The sequence below is a fragment of the Arvicanthis niloticus genome, chromosome 6, assembly GCF_011762505.2.
Source record: "Arvicanthis niloticus isolate mArvNil1 chromosome 6, mArvNil1.pat.X, whole genome shotgun sequence".
In the NCBI taxonomy this organism is placed as follows: Eukaryota; Metazoa; Chordata; class Mammalia; order Rodentia; family Muridae; genus Arvicanthis; species Arvicanthis niloticus.
The window spans coordinates 88,674,759-88,689,865 of NC_047663.1; the positions used below are offsets into that span (position 1 = coordinate 88,674,759).

At 46.1% G+C, this 15,107-nt stretch overlaps 1 protein-coding gene across 1 annotated transcript in view; it reads left to right on the forward strand.

Moving 5' to 3' along the window:
- Positions 1-680: 680 nt before the first annotated feature.
- Positions 681-15,107, forward strand: part of Nsg2 (neuronal vesicle trafficking associated 2) — a 60,511-nt gene continuing 46,084 nt past the window's right edge. Inside the window, exons 1-2 of the mRNA XM_034506597.2 lie at positions 681-881; positions 1,814-1,963. Of these exons, the coding sequence (XP_034362488.1) occupies positions 1,835-1,963 (129 nt within the window). The 5' untranslated portion in view covers positions 681-881; positions 1,814-1,834. The remainder of the gene's footprint in view (positions 882-1,813; positions 1,964-15,107) is intronic.

Sequence of the window (15,107 nt, forward strand, 5' to 3'; positions counted from 1 at the left end):
AGAGTCAGGGTTCAAATCCCAGTTCTGGCCTTTTCCACTTCTGTGACCTTAGCTGACCTGGACAACGCTGGGGCTATCCTGAGCCAGACAGGCCACATCTGTGGAGTGCTTCTCACTGTCTGCATTTTGTGCAGGTGTATCCCCACTGCGTGCCCCAACTGCGTGCCCCTCCCCACCCCCAGTTCCCAGTCACTGTTAGAAACCTCAGTTTACAAAGAGAATGGTAGCTTGAAAGAGACCAGGAAGGTGTTAGTGTTACTGCACAGGAAATGGAAAAGAGCTACCAGTTTACTTTCTCTTTTAACCCCAGAGCTGTTTTTTTTTTTTTTTTGTTTTTTTTTTTTTTTTTTTTTTTTTTTTTTTTTTTTTTTGTTTTTTTGTTTTTTTTTTTTTTGAGCCATTCTGTTTTATAGTATTGTTAGGGAAGCTTTAGTAAGAGGCGAGCCCTTCCCCTGGGGAAAAAGAAAAGAAAAGTGCCTGCTTTTTCCAGTTCCCTCAAAGACTCAAGAGTTGCATTTTACATAATTGTAATTTTTTTATAAGCCACATTACTGTTTTAGAATAACCAAAATCCCTTCCACTTTTTTTTTTAAACCGTTTGTCCTATGCAGGGGTTGTGGCCATGCATGAGAAACAGCAGGTGGTGCCAGATGACAGGTGGTGTGGGAACCATCCCCGGTGGGAGGCGCGAGCAGGCGAGCAGGCTGGCAGCTGCCAGATCGTCTCTGCGCGCTGGCGCCTCGTTCTCAGAAGCTCCGGATCCAGGCACGCGAGGGCTGCTTTTTCAGCACCACGCTCTGGCTGAGGAGGGAGGACTCCCGTTTGTCCTCCTCCTCTGCATATTGGCTTGACTCTGCTCTGACCCCCACCAGTGCCGCACAGTAAGTAGGCATTTGTTTTTGTTGTAACCACTCCCCAGCACCCTCCCAGCCCTTACCGCCCTGTCATCCCCACAACAACTCCGTTTGTCTAATTACGTCCCACCAGCGGGATTGACAGGAGAAATTCAGTTGTGCAGGGTTTTTGAAGGTGCGGTGAAAGCAATCCTTGACTTCAAAGGGAACTGGAGGGAAATAAATGCGATTTGTTTATTTAGTTGGCAATCTTGCGATATGGGGGCTGCTAACTTTCCATGAAAAAAAAAAAAAGCAAAGCCCTGGCTATTGAAGAAATGGAGGTATTTCACGGCTGAATAAGGAGATCGGGTTCAAGCCAGCCTCTTTCTGATGTAAAAACCTGGATCTCCTGTACAAGCTACATATTATGTAAAGAGAGAGAGAGAGAGAGAGAGAGAGAGAGAGAGAGAGAGAGAGAGAGGTCTTGAGAGATATTGAGAGATGTATTGTATTTAATTGTGTTTTAGAGACTGTTAAAGAAAAGGCAAAATAACATGTGGGTGGTGAGGTGAAATGTATCTTACTGCAGGGGCCCAGAATAATGGAGTTTCCTTTTGTGCTAAGAACAAGCTTGCCAGTGAGGCTCTAGGGATATGTTAGCCACAGTGTCTTGGCATTTTTTTTTAGGCTCGTTTTTTTTTTTGTTTGTTTGTTTGTTTGTTTGTTTGTTTTTAATGAAGGTTTGAGGGTTTTGGTTGTTTTGTTTCTGCTCCCTAATTTGAGGGTTGGTGAACTCATGGGCAGTTAGCACATTCTGATGATTAATGAAGTTTCCCGGACAATGGGAATCCTGTCAGAAAATCTGGTGGGAGATGGAAGGCTAGCACCAGGTTGAACACTGCCGGAATTGGGCTGTCTCAGACTGTCCTCAGCCCCTGGCGTTCCCACTGTAACCAGAATCCCGCTGCTTGCCTTAGGTCTGGAAAAAAGGCAGAAGCATGGTGAAGCTGAACAGCAACCCCGGAGAGAAGGGAGCCAAGCCACCCTCCGTGGAGGACGGTTTCCAGACCGTCCCTCTCATCACGCCCTTGGAGGTTAATCATTTACAGCTGTCTGCTCCCGAGAAGGTAATGGGTGATCTTCTTTCCCCTGTTCCTCAGGCTACCCTAACACAGGAACCTAAGCAGCAAAAAATTTTTACTGCCCCGACAACCCCTTCCATTCTTCCAGCCGCCAAACAGGCTCCTTTCCTTGGAAAATACTGTATCCAGAGACGAGACATTTCTAGTGTTGTTGCAGATTTATGGCATTTGCTCATAATCTACATATACAGGCAAGAAAATGAATGTTCTCTTGTTAAGATTTTACCATGGCAGATGAATACATATAGGCTTCTATGCAGTGATGGGGGGGGGGAGCTTGTCTTAATTTTCTTGAGGTGTTTTGAAAATCGATTGGTATAGCTAGGAAGGCATAGACGTGGACTCGATCCTACAGCTCTCGGTTTGCACCTGCAAGCTCTTGCCCCTTTGCTAGGAGTTGGTTATAAAAAGATAAAGTTTAAAAACCCTTCTTTAGAGGAACCCAGTGCATCGTGATAAATGCTGGACCCAAGCATCACAATGAGTGTGGAGGGGCTGGGATAGGAGAGGGAAGGCAGGATAGATGAGCTGCACAGGAGAATACCCAAATTGGAGTTTTGAAGGTGAGTAAAAGCTGTCTGTACCAGTTTAGAGTGGAAGAAAAAAGGTATTTAAGGCAAAGGTGAAAGAGAATGCGCCCAGTGTGGGAAGCTCCTGGGGATACCGTGGCTGCAGGAGGATGTCTGGGGAGACAGGGCAGGGAAGCAGCTTCTGGCTGATGCCACATCTCCTGATAGGAAGAATGGCGGTGGCAGAGGGGTGTCATCCCACAGACATAGGTGGGAGAGCGTGTGCAAGGTCTGCCCTCGGGCTTGGAGGCTTTAGGCGGTGAGCTATTGCACACCATCCTGCTCCCAGGCTGGAGACTGAACAATGGATCATCCCATCTGCTCGATTTTTTTCATTGGCATCTCCAGGAGGGCATTGTGTGTCTTAACCACTTGGTTCTATCCAATCAATGAAGAGGAACTAAATCGAGATAAGGAGCTGGCTGATTGGCTGGGGCTGAGTCATTTGTTTTGAAAGCAGAGAGGTTTTTGACAGAAGACTGTGTCAGGGTGGGTGGTAGAAATAGAGTTGTTGAGCTATCCTCAGAAACTAAGAAAGCCTTTTAAAATGAGCTCTGAGCACACAGGCGCTGCTAAGGAAACGTGAAGAGATGGCACTGGGAACTCGCCACAGGCACATCAGACACACTCCCTATGTCTGTTTGTTTGCATGATTGTTTTGAACTTCATATTGGAAACACCAGGCGATTTAGAAACTCCTGTTACTGAGGTCACCCCCAGAGCAATTCTGTCAGAATCTCTGGGATGAGATCCAGTCATCAGCATAGATGCAGTCTCCCCAAATGACCCCTATGTGTGGCCACAGTTGAGTAACTCTGTTTCAGATCCATAATACACCCGGGATTCTGGGATTGAAAATCCACATTATGAGCCAACGTTTGGGTGGTCCAAAGGCATGGAAAGACGAAGTGAAAATGTTTGGACCTGAATCCAAGTGTCAGTGCAGTTTGTGAAGGAAAAAAAAAAAAACATTCATTGTCTTGTGGTTCTGCAAGTTAGTAGCGGCATGTGCATGCCTGAGAGGCATGCAATGAAAAGACAACGGAGGCTACCTCCTCAAAGCCCTTCCACAAAATCACAGGCTCTAGAGAGCAGTGTGCCCTCTCTCTCTTTACTCTCCTAATTCCTTCTGAGAGTTTTTTCTCTCACTGAGCAAACAGCCCAGATGTACCAGGAAGTCACCCCAAAGCCAGCATAGTCAGCTGTCTTATAGTATACGCCTAAGGATGGAGTGAGGCCCTACAGGGTCGTGTTGCACACTCCCTGTAGTTCTCCTGGGTGGGTGTTGGTTTCCCCTTCTGTGGAGCAAAGAAGCTTATACATCTGGTTGTCAAAATCAGATGTGGCATCAGATGTCAAATGGCCCAAAGCCAAAAATAAAAGTAATTAATCTGTTCAAGTGCTTTTTAAAATGTCAAATACTGTTCCGTGTGTGCACACACACATTGCACACACACCACGCATTGCACACACACATACACACACATGTGCACATGCATACACATACTCACTTGTGCACACAAACACACACACACACAAGCACACATGTGCACACACACACCTCAAGCAGATATACACACACCACATGTGTACACACACATGTACGCTGGAGCACGCACGCACGCGCATGCACACACACATACAATGTTTTATTTCAGTCTCTCACTAGTGAACAGAACCTGGTAAAGGAGTAGTTACTTTGACCAAGTGTTTAAAGGAATTGAAACATAGATTGGTAATGTAACTTCTCAAAACAAAGTTGGTGAAGCACCCTGGATGTAGAACCTGGGCAGTGTCCTTCCAGAACCTTCCACACCTCAGTAACAAAGAATGAACTTGTCTGAGACTCCATGGGTTTGATCTCTGTTTCTAACTCATTCAGGACCCCACAATATGGATCAATTCTCTCTTAGGTTCCAGTCTTCTTCTCTGAGTCTGAATTATCTTAGTTTTCAGTGCTGATACACTTAAATTTTATTACTATTTGTTTAAGCTTTTCAGGGCAGGAGGTTAGACCTAGTCCATCATACATGCTAGGCAAGTGCTCTCGACCACTGAGTTATCTCTCCAATGCAGATTTTATGGTCTTTACAAGAACAAACACAATGTTCCCCCTGGCAGCAGAACAAATGTGTTAAAGGTGAATTCTAGTCCAGAGGCCAGTTTTCCTAAATGATAGCTACCAGCATGGACTGGGAAGAAGAAATGTTTTTAGTAGGGTTCAAACCCTTTACTGGAGTCCCCTTAGCTAAGTACTCTGATAACTTCCTTCCTTCCTTCCTTCCTTCCTTCCTTCCTTCCTTCCTCCCTCCCTTCCTTCTTTCCTTCCTTTCTTCCTCTTTCTTTCTTTTCTTTTGTTTTGTTTTTGTTTTGCTTTTCTTTTGAGACACAGTCTCTCTATATACCCCTGGCTATCCTGGAACTTATTATGTAGACCAGGCTGGCTGGCAGATCACAGAGGTCCACCCGATCCTGCTTCCCAAGAGCTAGGATTAAAGTTGCGTGCCACCATGCCAGGCTCCCTGATAAATTCCTTAACCTACCTCAGATTTAGCCTCCTTGTATATAAAGTGGGGATAGCATTGGAATTTACTGGGGGCCTACAAGAGACGGGATGATGTGAGCCCTTTAATTATGTCCCAATGGGACAGGGTTTGAAGCTAAGATAGTATCAGGAAAACCACTCGTGTCCTATGTGAAATCATGGTTTTCCCTTTGGAAACTCCAAGACATGAAGTGTGCTTGCTAAGTAACATGGAAAACCATCTTTGAATCTGTTGACCGAACGCTTTAGTATTATGGAGTATAAGCATTACAGACCTCTTTGGGGAGGGGCTAACAAAATGGCTTGGTGCTTAAGAGTGGTTTCTGCTTTTGCAGAGGACTCAAGCTTGGGTCTCAGCACCCACATCAGGCAGCTCACAACCACCTGTAACTTCAGCTCCAAAGAGATCTGACACCCTTCTCTGGCCTCTATGGGCACACACAGACACACAGACACAGACACAGACACACACACAGACACACAGACACACAGACACACACACACACACACACACACACACACACACACACACACTAAAACAAAAAGAAAAGAGAAAATAAAACATTTTGACCATCATGGAAAGGATGAATAATGAATATCTTAGTCTGTTTTGTTTCTTTTTTCTACATATTTTAAAATCATTCATTGAGAATTCCATGTATAAATGAAATGTCTTTTGAGCATATATACCTTTTCCAATTCCCCTTAGACCCCTTCCAAAATGTCTTCCTACCAACTTCAGCCCTCTTTTTCTTCTTTTAAAAAATAACCCACAGAGTCCAGTTAACGTTGTTCAAGTGTAGGGATCATCCATTGTGGACACAGGGAACCCAATACCGGCCATGCCCACAAAGGAAAAAAAGCACTTCCTTGCCCAACAACCATCAACTCATCCTTGGGCGGGGCTTCATGAGCCTCTCTTTCATCCCGGCTGGAACCTTGCTTAGTCTGAATTTTGTTGTCAATCAGAAACCTGGGGCTGGATACTTTGTAAAGAGCTATAGCTAGCTCAGTTTTAGAGACTGGCAGTTCAGAAAGCACAGTCCCCGTCATGACTGGGTCCAGAACATGGCAGGGACATCATGCTGGGAGCATGAGGAAGACAGATGGATCGTGTCGTGAGACAGAAAGCAAGAGACTTACTTGGCTCTCTGAGAAATTAACTTTGTTCTCCCAAAACCATGTGTTACCCCTCCATGAACAGCAACTCCTTACAGAAGTCACTCTGACTCCTATGTGGACATTTGGCAATGTCTGAAGATACCTTTGTTAATCGTAGCCGGAAGGGTGATTCTACTGGTGTCTAGTAACAGAGGCCAGAGATGCTGTTCTATGCACTGTAGTGCACATGATTCCTCCCATCCACCCTCCGAAAGAATTATTCTGCCCCAAATGCCCAACAGAGCCTACACAAAACCAAGGCTCAGGTCCATGGAATGATACATCTAAATATCACAGACAAGGAGTCTTGGGAGTCTAGCCTACCTGACACCCCAACTTTTTCCTGCAATTTCCCATGCTCTCAAGGATACTGGCTATTCTCCTCCCTCAACACAGCCTTCTTAGCTGTGCTGGTTTGACAGGACAGTATTCCTCTTCTTAAGCTACGTCCCAGCAGGAGGTGCTAGGACACCTTCCCTGACCACCATCAAATATAGTTGTGACAGTCACACTGGAAGCTACCCACTCATCTTTCCACCCACCCAGAAAATCCTGTGCTCAATTACGTATACATACACAGCCATGAAAGGACATAGAACAGGTTGGTGGGAGATGCGAGAAGATGGGGAGACTTAGGAGATGAGGAGGAGGAGGTGAGCATTAGGCAGGGCTGTGTAGGAGGGAAGGTTTTAATTTAGGGGGACAATGGGATCTGGAGTTTCCTTCTATGAAGTTTATGCTGGAGGCTGTGGCCCACCCTATGGATAATGGACAGGCTCACCCCATGCCAGTTCCTGAGAAATTTTCTCTTCACTTCTATCTGTTCTTCTAGGGAGCATTGAAACAGTTAACTCCAAATAGAGGTGGCCAGATCACCTGCAGGTACAGTAAGAGAGAAAGAGCAGAGGCAGGACCCTGACTAGAAGCCACAGCAGTGGTATGAAGCAACGGTGCTCCTGAGACTGGCACAATGGAAATAATAACTAGGTGGATTCTCACCAAGACCCGATGCCAAGGTGGTTTGAGGAGAATTCACTCTGTCTCAGTTCCGTTTACCCACTTGCCTGAGGTCACTGGCTCTGCCTTGAACAGCCTAAGTCCTACCACACAGTAGGAAGAAGGAAGTTTTTTAATAGGACTCCCTCTTCCATGTTTAAAAATGGATGTGTGGGGAAATAGACTCAAAACCAAGCAGGCAAGTGTCTTCTGGGTTACGGGTAGGATCTCCTGACAAGTTGGTGTGGTGGTTGAATGAGAATGGCTCCTGTAGGCTCATATATTTGAATGCTTGGCCCCTAGTTGGTGGGACTGGTTGGGAAGGATTAGGAGTTGTGGCCTTGTTGGAGGGGGCATGTCACAGGACTTTGAGGTTTCAAAAGCCCATGGCATTCCCAGTCAGTTCACTTGCTACCTCCTGCTTGTGGATCAAGATAAAAGCTCTAAGCTACTGCTCTAGCACCATGCCTGCCTACCTGCTGTCATGCTCTGAAATGTAATAATCATGGACTCACCCTCTGAATCTGAAGCCCCAATAAATTCTCTCTTCTTTCTGTTGCCTTGGTCATGGTGTCTCTTCACAGTGATAGAAAAATAACTAAGACGGTTGGGACCTCCAACTCTACCTCTAAGGCCTCCTCACCAAAAACAAAACAAAAACAAAAACAAAAAAACCACCAACAAACAAAAAACAAAATAACAACAACAAACAACAACAACAAAAAACAGGTGCTCTGGAAAACTCTGTGAGGCTTTCTACCCATGATCCCCACTTTGCAAATGCAGAAGTGGGTTCAGAGACTAGACCTACTGTCTCAGTACTCACCCAAAGAAAACGGCAGCTGAACTCTGCACGTAGGTATCCTGGAGATGCCAGCAAGTGCATGTCAGGGCTGTAGAAAGCAGGCCACAGACAGACACCCCGCACCTCAGCAAAGCCCCAGTCAGTCACCATCACAATCACAGTCAAAGCTTACCAAGCCAGCTCCAGGCTCCAGCCACTCTCTTTTACTTTCCACTAATTGTTAAATCTTCGTGAGTCTTGGAGATGGCGCCTCAGCCACATTTAAGAGGAGAGGAATGGAGGGATTCTGAGATCAACTACTGGCATCTGACCTGAAATCTATGGTATAGCACATGTGCTTTACAATCCTAGAGACCTGGGTTCGAATCTTTGCCAAGCTGCTTATCTGCTGTGAGGCTTCCTGTGGGTTGTTTAGCCTCTCTGGAATCTGTGTTGTTGGAGTTGTAAGGTGGCCATAATATTCACCTAACAGATTACTTACTGTCAAGAGGGAAACAATGTGAAAATTGTCTAATGGGCCTCGCTAAGGCATGACCCAGAGGGAGCTCATGGATCCAGTTTTCTTCCTTTATCTGGACACTTATATGTCACCTAATGTGATGTGTTGTGGAAGAAGACTGTAAAAGACAAACACGTGGGAGTTATGAGCTTCAAGAGTGGGGGCTGGGAGAGATGGACTCACACAGGGCGGACCTGAAAGGATCCTGGGCAGAGGAGGTGAACTGCCCATCCAGAGACAGCCCTCCTATTTCCTCCTTGAGACACAGGGCATGGGAAATGTCAGCCTCTCTCCAGGGAGCAGCGCCACCCACTCCCTAGAACAGCCTCCTCCAACCACTCTGCAGAGAGGCTCTCCAGAGGCTTCCGAGCTCCCCCACACTGGGTGGGGCTCAGACAGTTCCCGAAAATAGGTACAAAGTGATCAATAAATATAGTAAAAATCTCAGTAATTTAAAAACATAACTTTAAACAAAAAAATATTTAAAATGCTTGTGTTGGTAATCTTTGGAAAAACATAATACATGCTTTTGTGAATGTCAAATTTTGTGTTTTTCTTCCACACTTTTTTAAAATAGTGGATAGTGATGGTTCTCACTGGGACGCTTTCCTATGGACATGTCCCTCTGTAGTCCCCTAGCTTCTGCCTTTGTTTTTTTTTTTTTTTTTTAAATTATTTTCTGTGCGTGCATGCTTTGTCTGCATGTATTTTTGTGCCTGGTGCCCACACTGACCAGAAGAGGGTGTGTTGGATCCCTCTGGAACTGGAGTTACTGACAGTTGTGAGCCACCATGTGGGTGCTGAGAATCAAACCAGTGTCCTCTTGAAGAGCAGCGGGTGTTCTGAACCCCTGAGCCACCTCTCTAGCTCTTCTCTCTTCTGCTTTTATGTCACATATATTCTCCACCACCCCCACCCACCCCCGCCCCTTCTCCTGTTAGATCCCTTCCTCCTGCTCTTAATATATTCTTGTTGGCTGCCTAACGGATTACGCATTCGGAGTCCTTCTGCAGCTATTTGACATTGGTTATGGCATTAAACTGGATCTTTCACCTGACTTTCACTTCTTATTCTCGTTCCTATGAGCATTTTTTTCAGTTATACAACGCCCTCTAAATGTTACCAAAAACCGGGGACTGACTTGGACTGTTGAGAAAAGGCTAGTTAAGTAAACACTAATGGAAAATGGGAAACTCTGAGCAACAAGTGTGAGGGTGAGGCAGAGAGTCTCAGGGCGAGCGGGGACTGTAGCTTGCTCCTTGAGAACATAGTCTAAGATGGCGGCATGCAGTCTCATGTACAAAAACAATGTCCGTAAGTTCTAGTCTCTCCTATTTATGTTTTATGTATTATTGGTACTTGAAAACTGTCCATATTGGGGGGGGAGTAGCAAAAATGTGATTTTAAATTATGTGTGTGGGTACGGACACAGGAATGCCATGTTCTCCAAGGCTGGAAGAAGACATTGGATCCCCTGGAGCTGGGGTTACAGATACCACCTGATAGTGAGTGCTGGGGACCAAACTCTGGTCCTCTATAAGAGCAGTAGGTGCTCTTAAGTGGTCTCCCCAGTCCCCCCAAAATGTGGTTTTGATATGTGTATACATTATAGAATAAAATATACACAATAGAATAGAATTTATCAAGGAGAGATTAAAATCTTTTCAGTCTTGGAGGACAGTCTGTGTGTGCTTTGGGTTACTAAGAGAGTGGCGTTGATGGGGCCATTTGAAGACCTTTGTCTGTAGTTTTCAGTTTTGTAACCATGAACACACATCATACTTTTGTTTTAAAAAGTCACCCCCACCCCCCCACACACACACCCGTTTCACCAAAGGTGAAGCAGCGTGGGAAGGCTGCTGTGACTTGCTCTCTTCCCCTTGGGTGAGTCCCTGTGGAGAGCTGTTGAGCTGAGAGCTGAGGCACTGTATTGAGGTGATGCTGATTTATATTTTTCTCTAAGAACGCAAAGGCCTGGCAAAGAAAAGAGCCCTGGAAAGAGCCCAGAGTAGAGTGCCCACTTCATATTCGAGGTCTGGTTTTGACTCATCCTGCTGTGTGATGTGAGCCAAATGTCTCCCTTCTTTTTACGCCAATCTCCCACTGTGAAATTGATGGCTCAGTATAGACTGCCCCTAGATCTCTGGGCACAGGCTCCTGGTCCAGCTTTCAGGATCCCGGGGGAAGGGTGAAGTGAAGAACAGAGAAGGCAAATGGAAGATCTGAGTGAGGACGCAGCCCCCTCCCATCTGGCCATGTGACCTCTTTGGCCTCCCTTCTTTTGTCTCCAGTGTCCTGGGGACCATGTGTGAGGTGGTACCTGACTGGATTCAGCACAGCCTCATAGTGACAAGTGAGGGTTGTGGTCTCAATCTTCTCTGGGCCAGATGCTCACCCACACTGGAGTTCATGAGAAGGCTGAGGTTCAAGACCACAGGCTTTGCACAGGGCCAAGCACCTAGTAGTACTACCTTAAAAAACATGGTGATTGACAGGAAGAGCTCAATGCAGCTGTTTGTTCATTGGCTCAACTCACGGATTTGGACTAAAATTCCTCAACTGGAAAATAGAAAGGCTAGCAATGACTTTGAGAGGGAGACTCAAGGACTGGAAAGAAAAATGAAAATTAAAGCAGCAGTCAGGGCGGTGGTGGCACACACCTTTAATATCAGCACTTGAGAGGCAGAAGCAGGCAGATCTCTGAGTTCAAGGCCAGCCAGAACTTACACAGAGAAACCTGCCTTGAAAAACAAACAAACACAAAAAGAAAAAAGGAAGGAGGGAGGGAAGGAAGGAAGGAAGGAAGGGAAATTAAAGCAGCCCTTCTCAGTGGAGTCCCCACCTGCTGTGCCTGCAGCCTCTCACCTGGTGGCAGAGACAGCCTTGGCTATAGGGAAGCTCTATTTTTGGCTTATGCAAGCCCAACTCATAAAAATACAGTCTTGCTCCGTGTCAGCACTTCTGCACTTTCGTTTATTGTTCCTGCCAATCCTGGGGACTCGCCATGTGGGAACCTCTTCATTATTGATAATCCAGGGAGGTAGTATTTTAAAGTTTTATGAGCTGCACTTTGAGCCATCTGAAGTGCATGGAGGATCTGGTATTGCAGGTGAACTGGGGGTGGTGGAGACAGAAGCAGGTGAGGGGATAGGGCATCCTTTAGAAATTAATAATTTATCCCATTTCCCAGTGTCAATTATATTAAATTATATTCCTCAGACTAACAGGTTGAAAGGACAATGGGGACCAGTGTATAAATAGGAGGAAAAAAACAAACAAAAACAACGTGATTTTGCCCACACCCACAGTATTTGAAAACTTGGAGTCTCATTTATTAAATGTCTGCAAAACCTACTTTTAACAATAAAAAGGCTAGGAAAGATTTTAATTGTCATTCCTCTCCACCCCCATCTGCACCCCATTTCTGTTTCAAATCAAGCCAAGGCTTCCTTCAGGCTCTCTGTCTTGCTCTGTTTTCTTAAAGGGGAACAGTGGGAGATTATTCACAATAGTGCATTTCTCTGAAAAACCAATCTCTTTCTCTCTCTCTCTCTCTCTCTCTCTCTCTCTCTCTCTCTCTCTCTCTCACACACACACACACACACACACACACACACACACACACACACACACAGGTTCTGCTTCCACAGAAACAAAGCATCAAGCTTCATGTTACACACACCCCCCCATAGTAGCCTAACTCTGGTAACTTCATGAGTGGGGTTTTCAGGCTCTCCCCCCACTTCAACTTCCTCCCAGTGGCTGGGGTGCTGGGCAACTCCTCCAGCATTGAACACCTGGAAGCCTGCTCCTTTGTTTACCGTCCTTGTGCCCTTCCCTCCATCTCTCAGTGGTGCTAAGACTGACCTTTCCAGCCAGTGCCTGCCCCTCCAACTTCGCTATCACTTCCCTTGTGACACTGTCCTCTGGCCACCCAAAGATGCCTATCTGTGGTTCTGCCAAGTGTCAGCCTCCTCCCTCCATTTAGAAAGATCTTTTCTTTGGATCCGAGGAGGTAGGAGTGGTCAGAAGAACATGTCTAGAGCCAAACAAGTTAAGGGAGAGGTGGAGGAGGTGCCAGAAAGTATAACTAGATAAATGTGCTGATCCCAGGATGTTTTGGACAGATGGCAGCTAGAACCGACAGACCACTGGAATGGATTTGGAAACAGAAGGAAAGAAATGGGTCTTTGAGAGAGTCCTGCATTGAAATAAACAATGGCATTGTCTCGGTTGGAGTTTCTGTTGCTGTGATGAAACACCATGACCAAATGCAGCTTAGGCAGGAGAGGGTGTATTGCATCTTTCAGCTTATAGTCCACTATCCCAGGAAGTCAGGCAGGGACTAAAGACAGGAGCTGATGCAGAAGTCATAGAGAGAGTGCTGACTTCTGACTTTGTGGCTTGCCCAGCCTCTTTTATTTTAGCCCCAGGACCACATGCTTTGGGGTGGCGCCACCCACATCAATCATTAACCAAGAAAATGCCCCCAGGACTATCCAGTGGGAGCATTTTCTCAAGTTTCCTTTTTCCAAATGACCCTAGCTTGTGTCAAATGGACATAAAAACTGGCCAGTGTGGTATGAATAGTGTTTTGTAGGCCCAGATTTTATAGGCATGAGATTGCAGGATAATTGGGAAAAGCTATAGAACATGCTCATACATAAAAGTGCAGGAGAGTTGGGAAAGGTGAGTCAGAGCCCTGTAGGTTGAACGTGGCCATGGCAAATGTGGGTGCAGACCCCAGAGAAAGCATCCAGTAGGCTGAGTCTCAGTGAGCTCTGAGTAGAGGCATACACTATGTACGGCAAGTGGTAAGAATGAAAGATGCTCTCAGCGTGAGGCTGTGAGTGAGCATGCTCGAGTCTGAGCATATGCAAGGCCTGAGAGTGGCCAAGAAGTTGCTCTGTAAAACCCGAGTCATCTTAGCATGAGCAGGCCAGATGTGAGAGGAGAGGATGGAGGATGGAAGCTGAGGAGAACCAGGAGAAGACAACCACAGGCTGAGGGAAGATGAAGTCTCAAGGAGAAGGGGGACAACAAGCAGGCCTGTGCACTTAATAGGACTACTTCCAGAATAAGCCATTTGATAGGGAGATACCCTAAGACAGAAATGCATACAACCCATGTAGCATCCTGCGTGGTCTAGCTTAACAACCTACTGGGGTCTGGTTGCTTGTGTTTACTGTGGTATCTGTGGTGCTCACAATGGACTTGAGGTGTTGCCCCGTGGTTCCTGTTTTAACAAGCCACAGAGCATTCTCCAAATACTGGCTGTGTTCAGCCAGTCAAGAGATCTAGCCTGGGAAAGACCAAAATGCAAACTTTCGGGTTCACTCTCCACTGACCTGTGTAAAGTTGATGAATCTTACCTAAGCAGAGCCGTGGTACTCTGGAGAACATCTAGAGTCCGGGATGAAGTTAGCACATGGGATGCCTTCTCCAAGCAAAAGGGCTTAGTTGTTTGAGATGGATGTGGGGCTCTAAGGAGATCCCTTGTGGTCACCTTGAAATACTGTGCAGCAGCTTTGGAGAACATGTGGCTTAAAAGACAAGAGGGAACAGATGAGGGATACTCACATGCCCGGCAGAGGCACCTGCTGTCCCTTGGCCTGTCCCCAAAGCTAAAACACAAGGCACCTGGAGCATTTCATCAGCGTTCAGAGCAGAACAAGATGCAGATGGGAGGGCTCCAACACCAACACTGCTCCAACCCTGCACCTCCAAGTGAGAAAAGTGCACATTTAAAATTAGTATCTTCTATAGTGTTTGAGTTAATTACATGGTTGGTCTACACTTATTTGAAGACATCAGTGGAGTCCCACAGTGTCTAAAAGGCCTACTAGGGTCTGCTAGCTTGTGTTTACTGTGGTATCTGTGGGGCTCACCATGGACTTGGGGTATTGCCCTGCAGCTCCTCTTTTAACAAATCACCTGTTAGACGTTTGCTTGCTCCTAGTTTGGGGTCTCTGTAAAGAGTCGTCTCTGGATGCTCTTGGTCACCTTCCAGTGGGCTGATTATGCTTTTATCAGCTGAGTTGATGCTGACACAGGAAACCCGTTGGTTTGCGTATGCCTCGTTAGTATTCTGTCGCCTCACCGAAGCCTGAGAACTCTTTTGTTTCATTTTTGTGGGTTTTCTTGGAACACATTTGTATCAGACACAAAACTTTTAGTCTCAAACAGCAGAAAACCTACACCAAATTGGATTAAAGCTTAAAAAGGACATATTTTTCCTATAACTGCAGAGTTCAGCATGGGTCCACTGTGGACAAGGTGCGGTCCAGAGGATGAGATGTTCTCGGGCCTGTGTCCACTCTCTGGGTGTCTCTTGGCAGCAGACTTCTTCATGAGCTGCCTTTGTTCTACTCTTGGATATTCTTGAAGTAGCAGCTGCCACCTCAGTGCTAGAACTTAAGTCCCTACTGCCTCAGGGAACCCAGGGAAACAATGGGGCCTCTTCCCACAGGCCACAGTCAGTGCTGTCTCATATCTCATTTATCCAAACCGAGTGACATGCTGACATCAAGGTAGTATTCCCTAGTTGGCTAGAT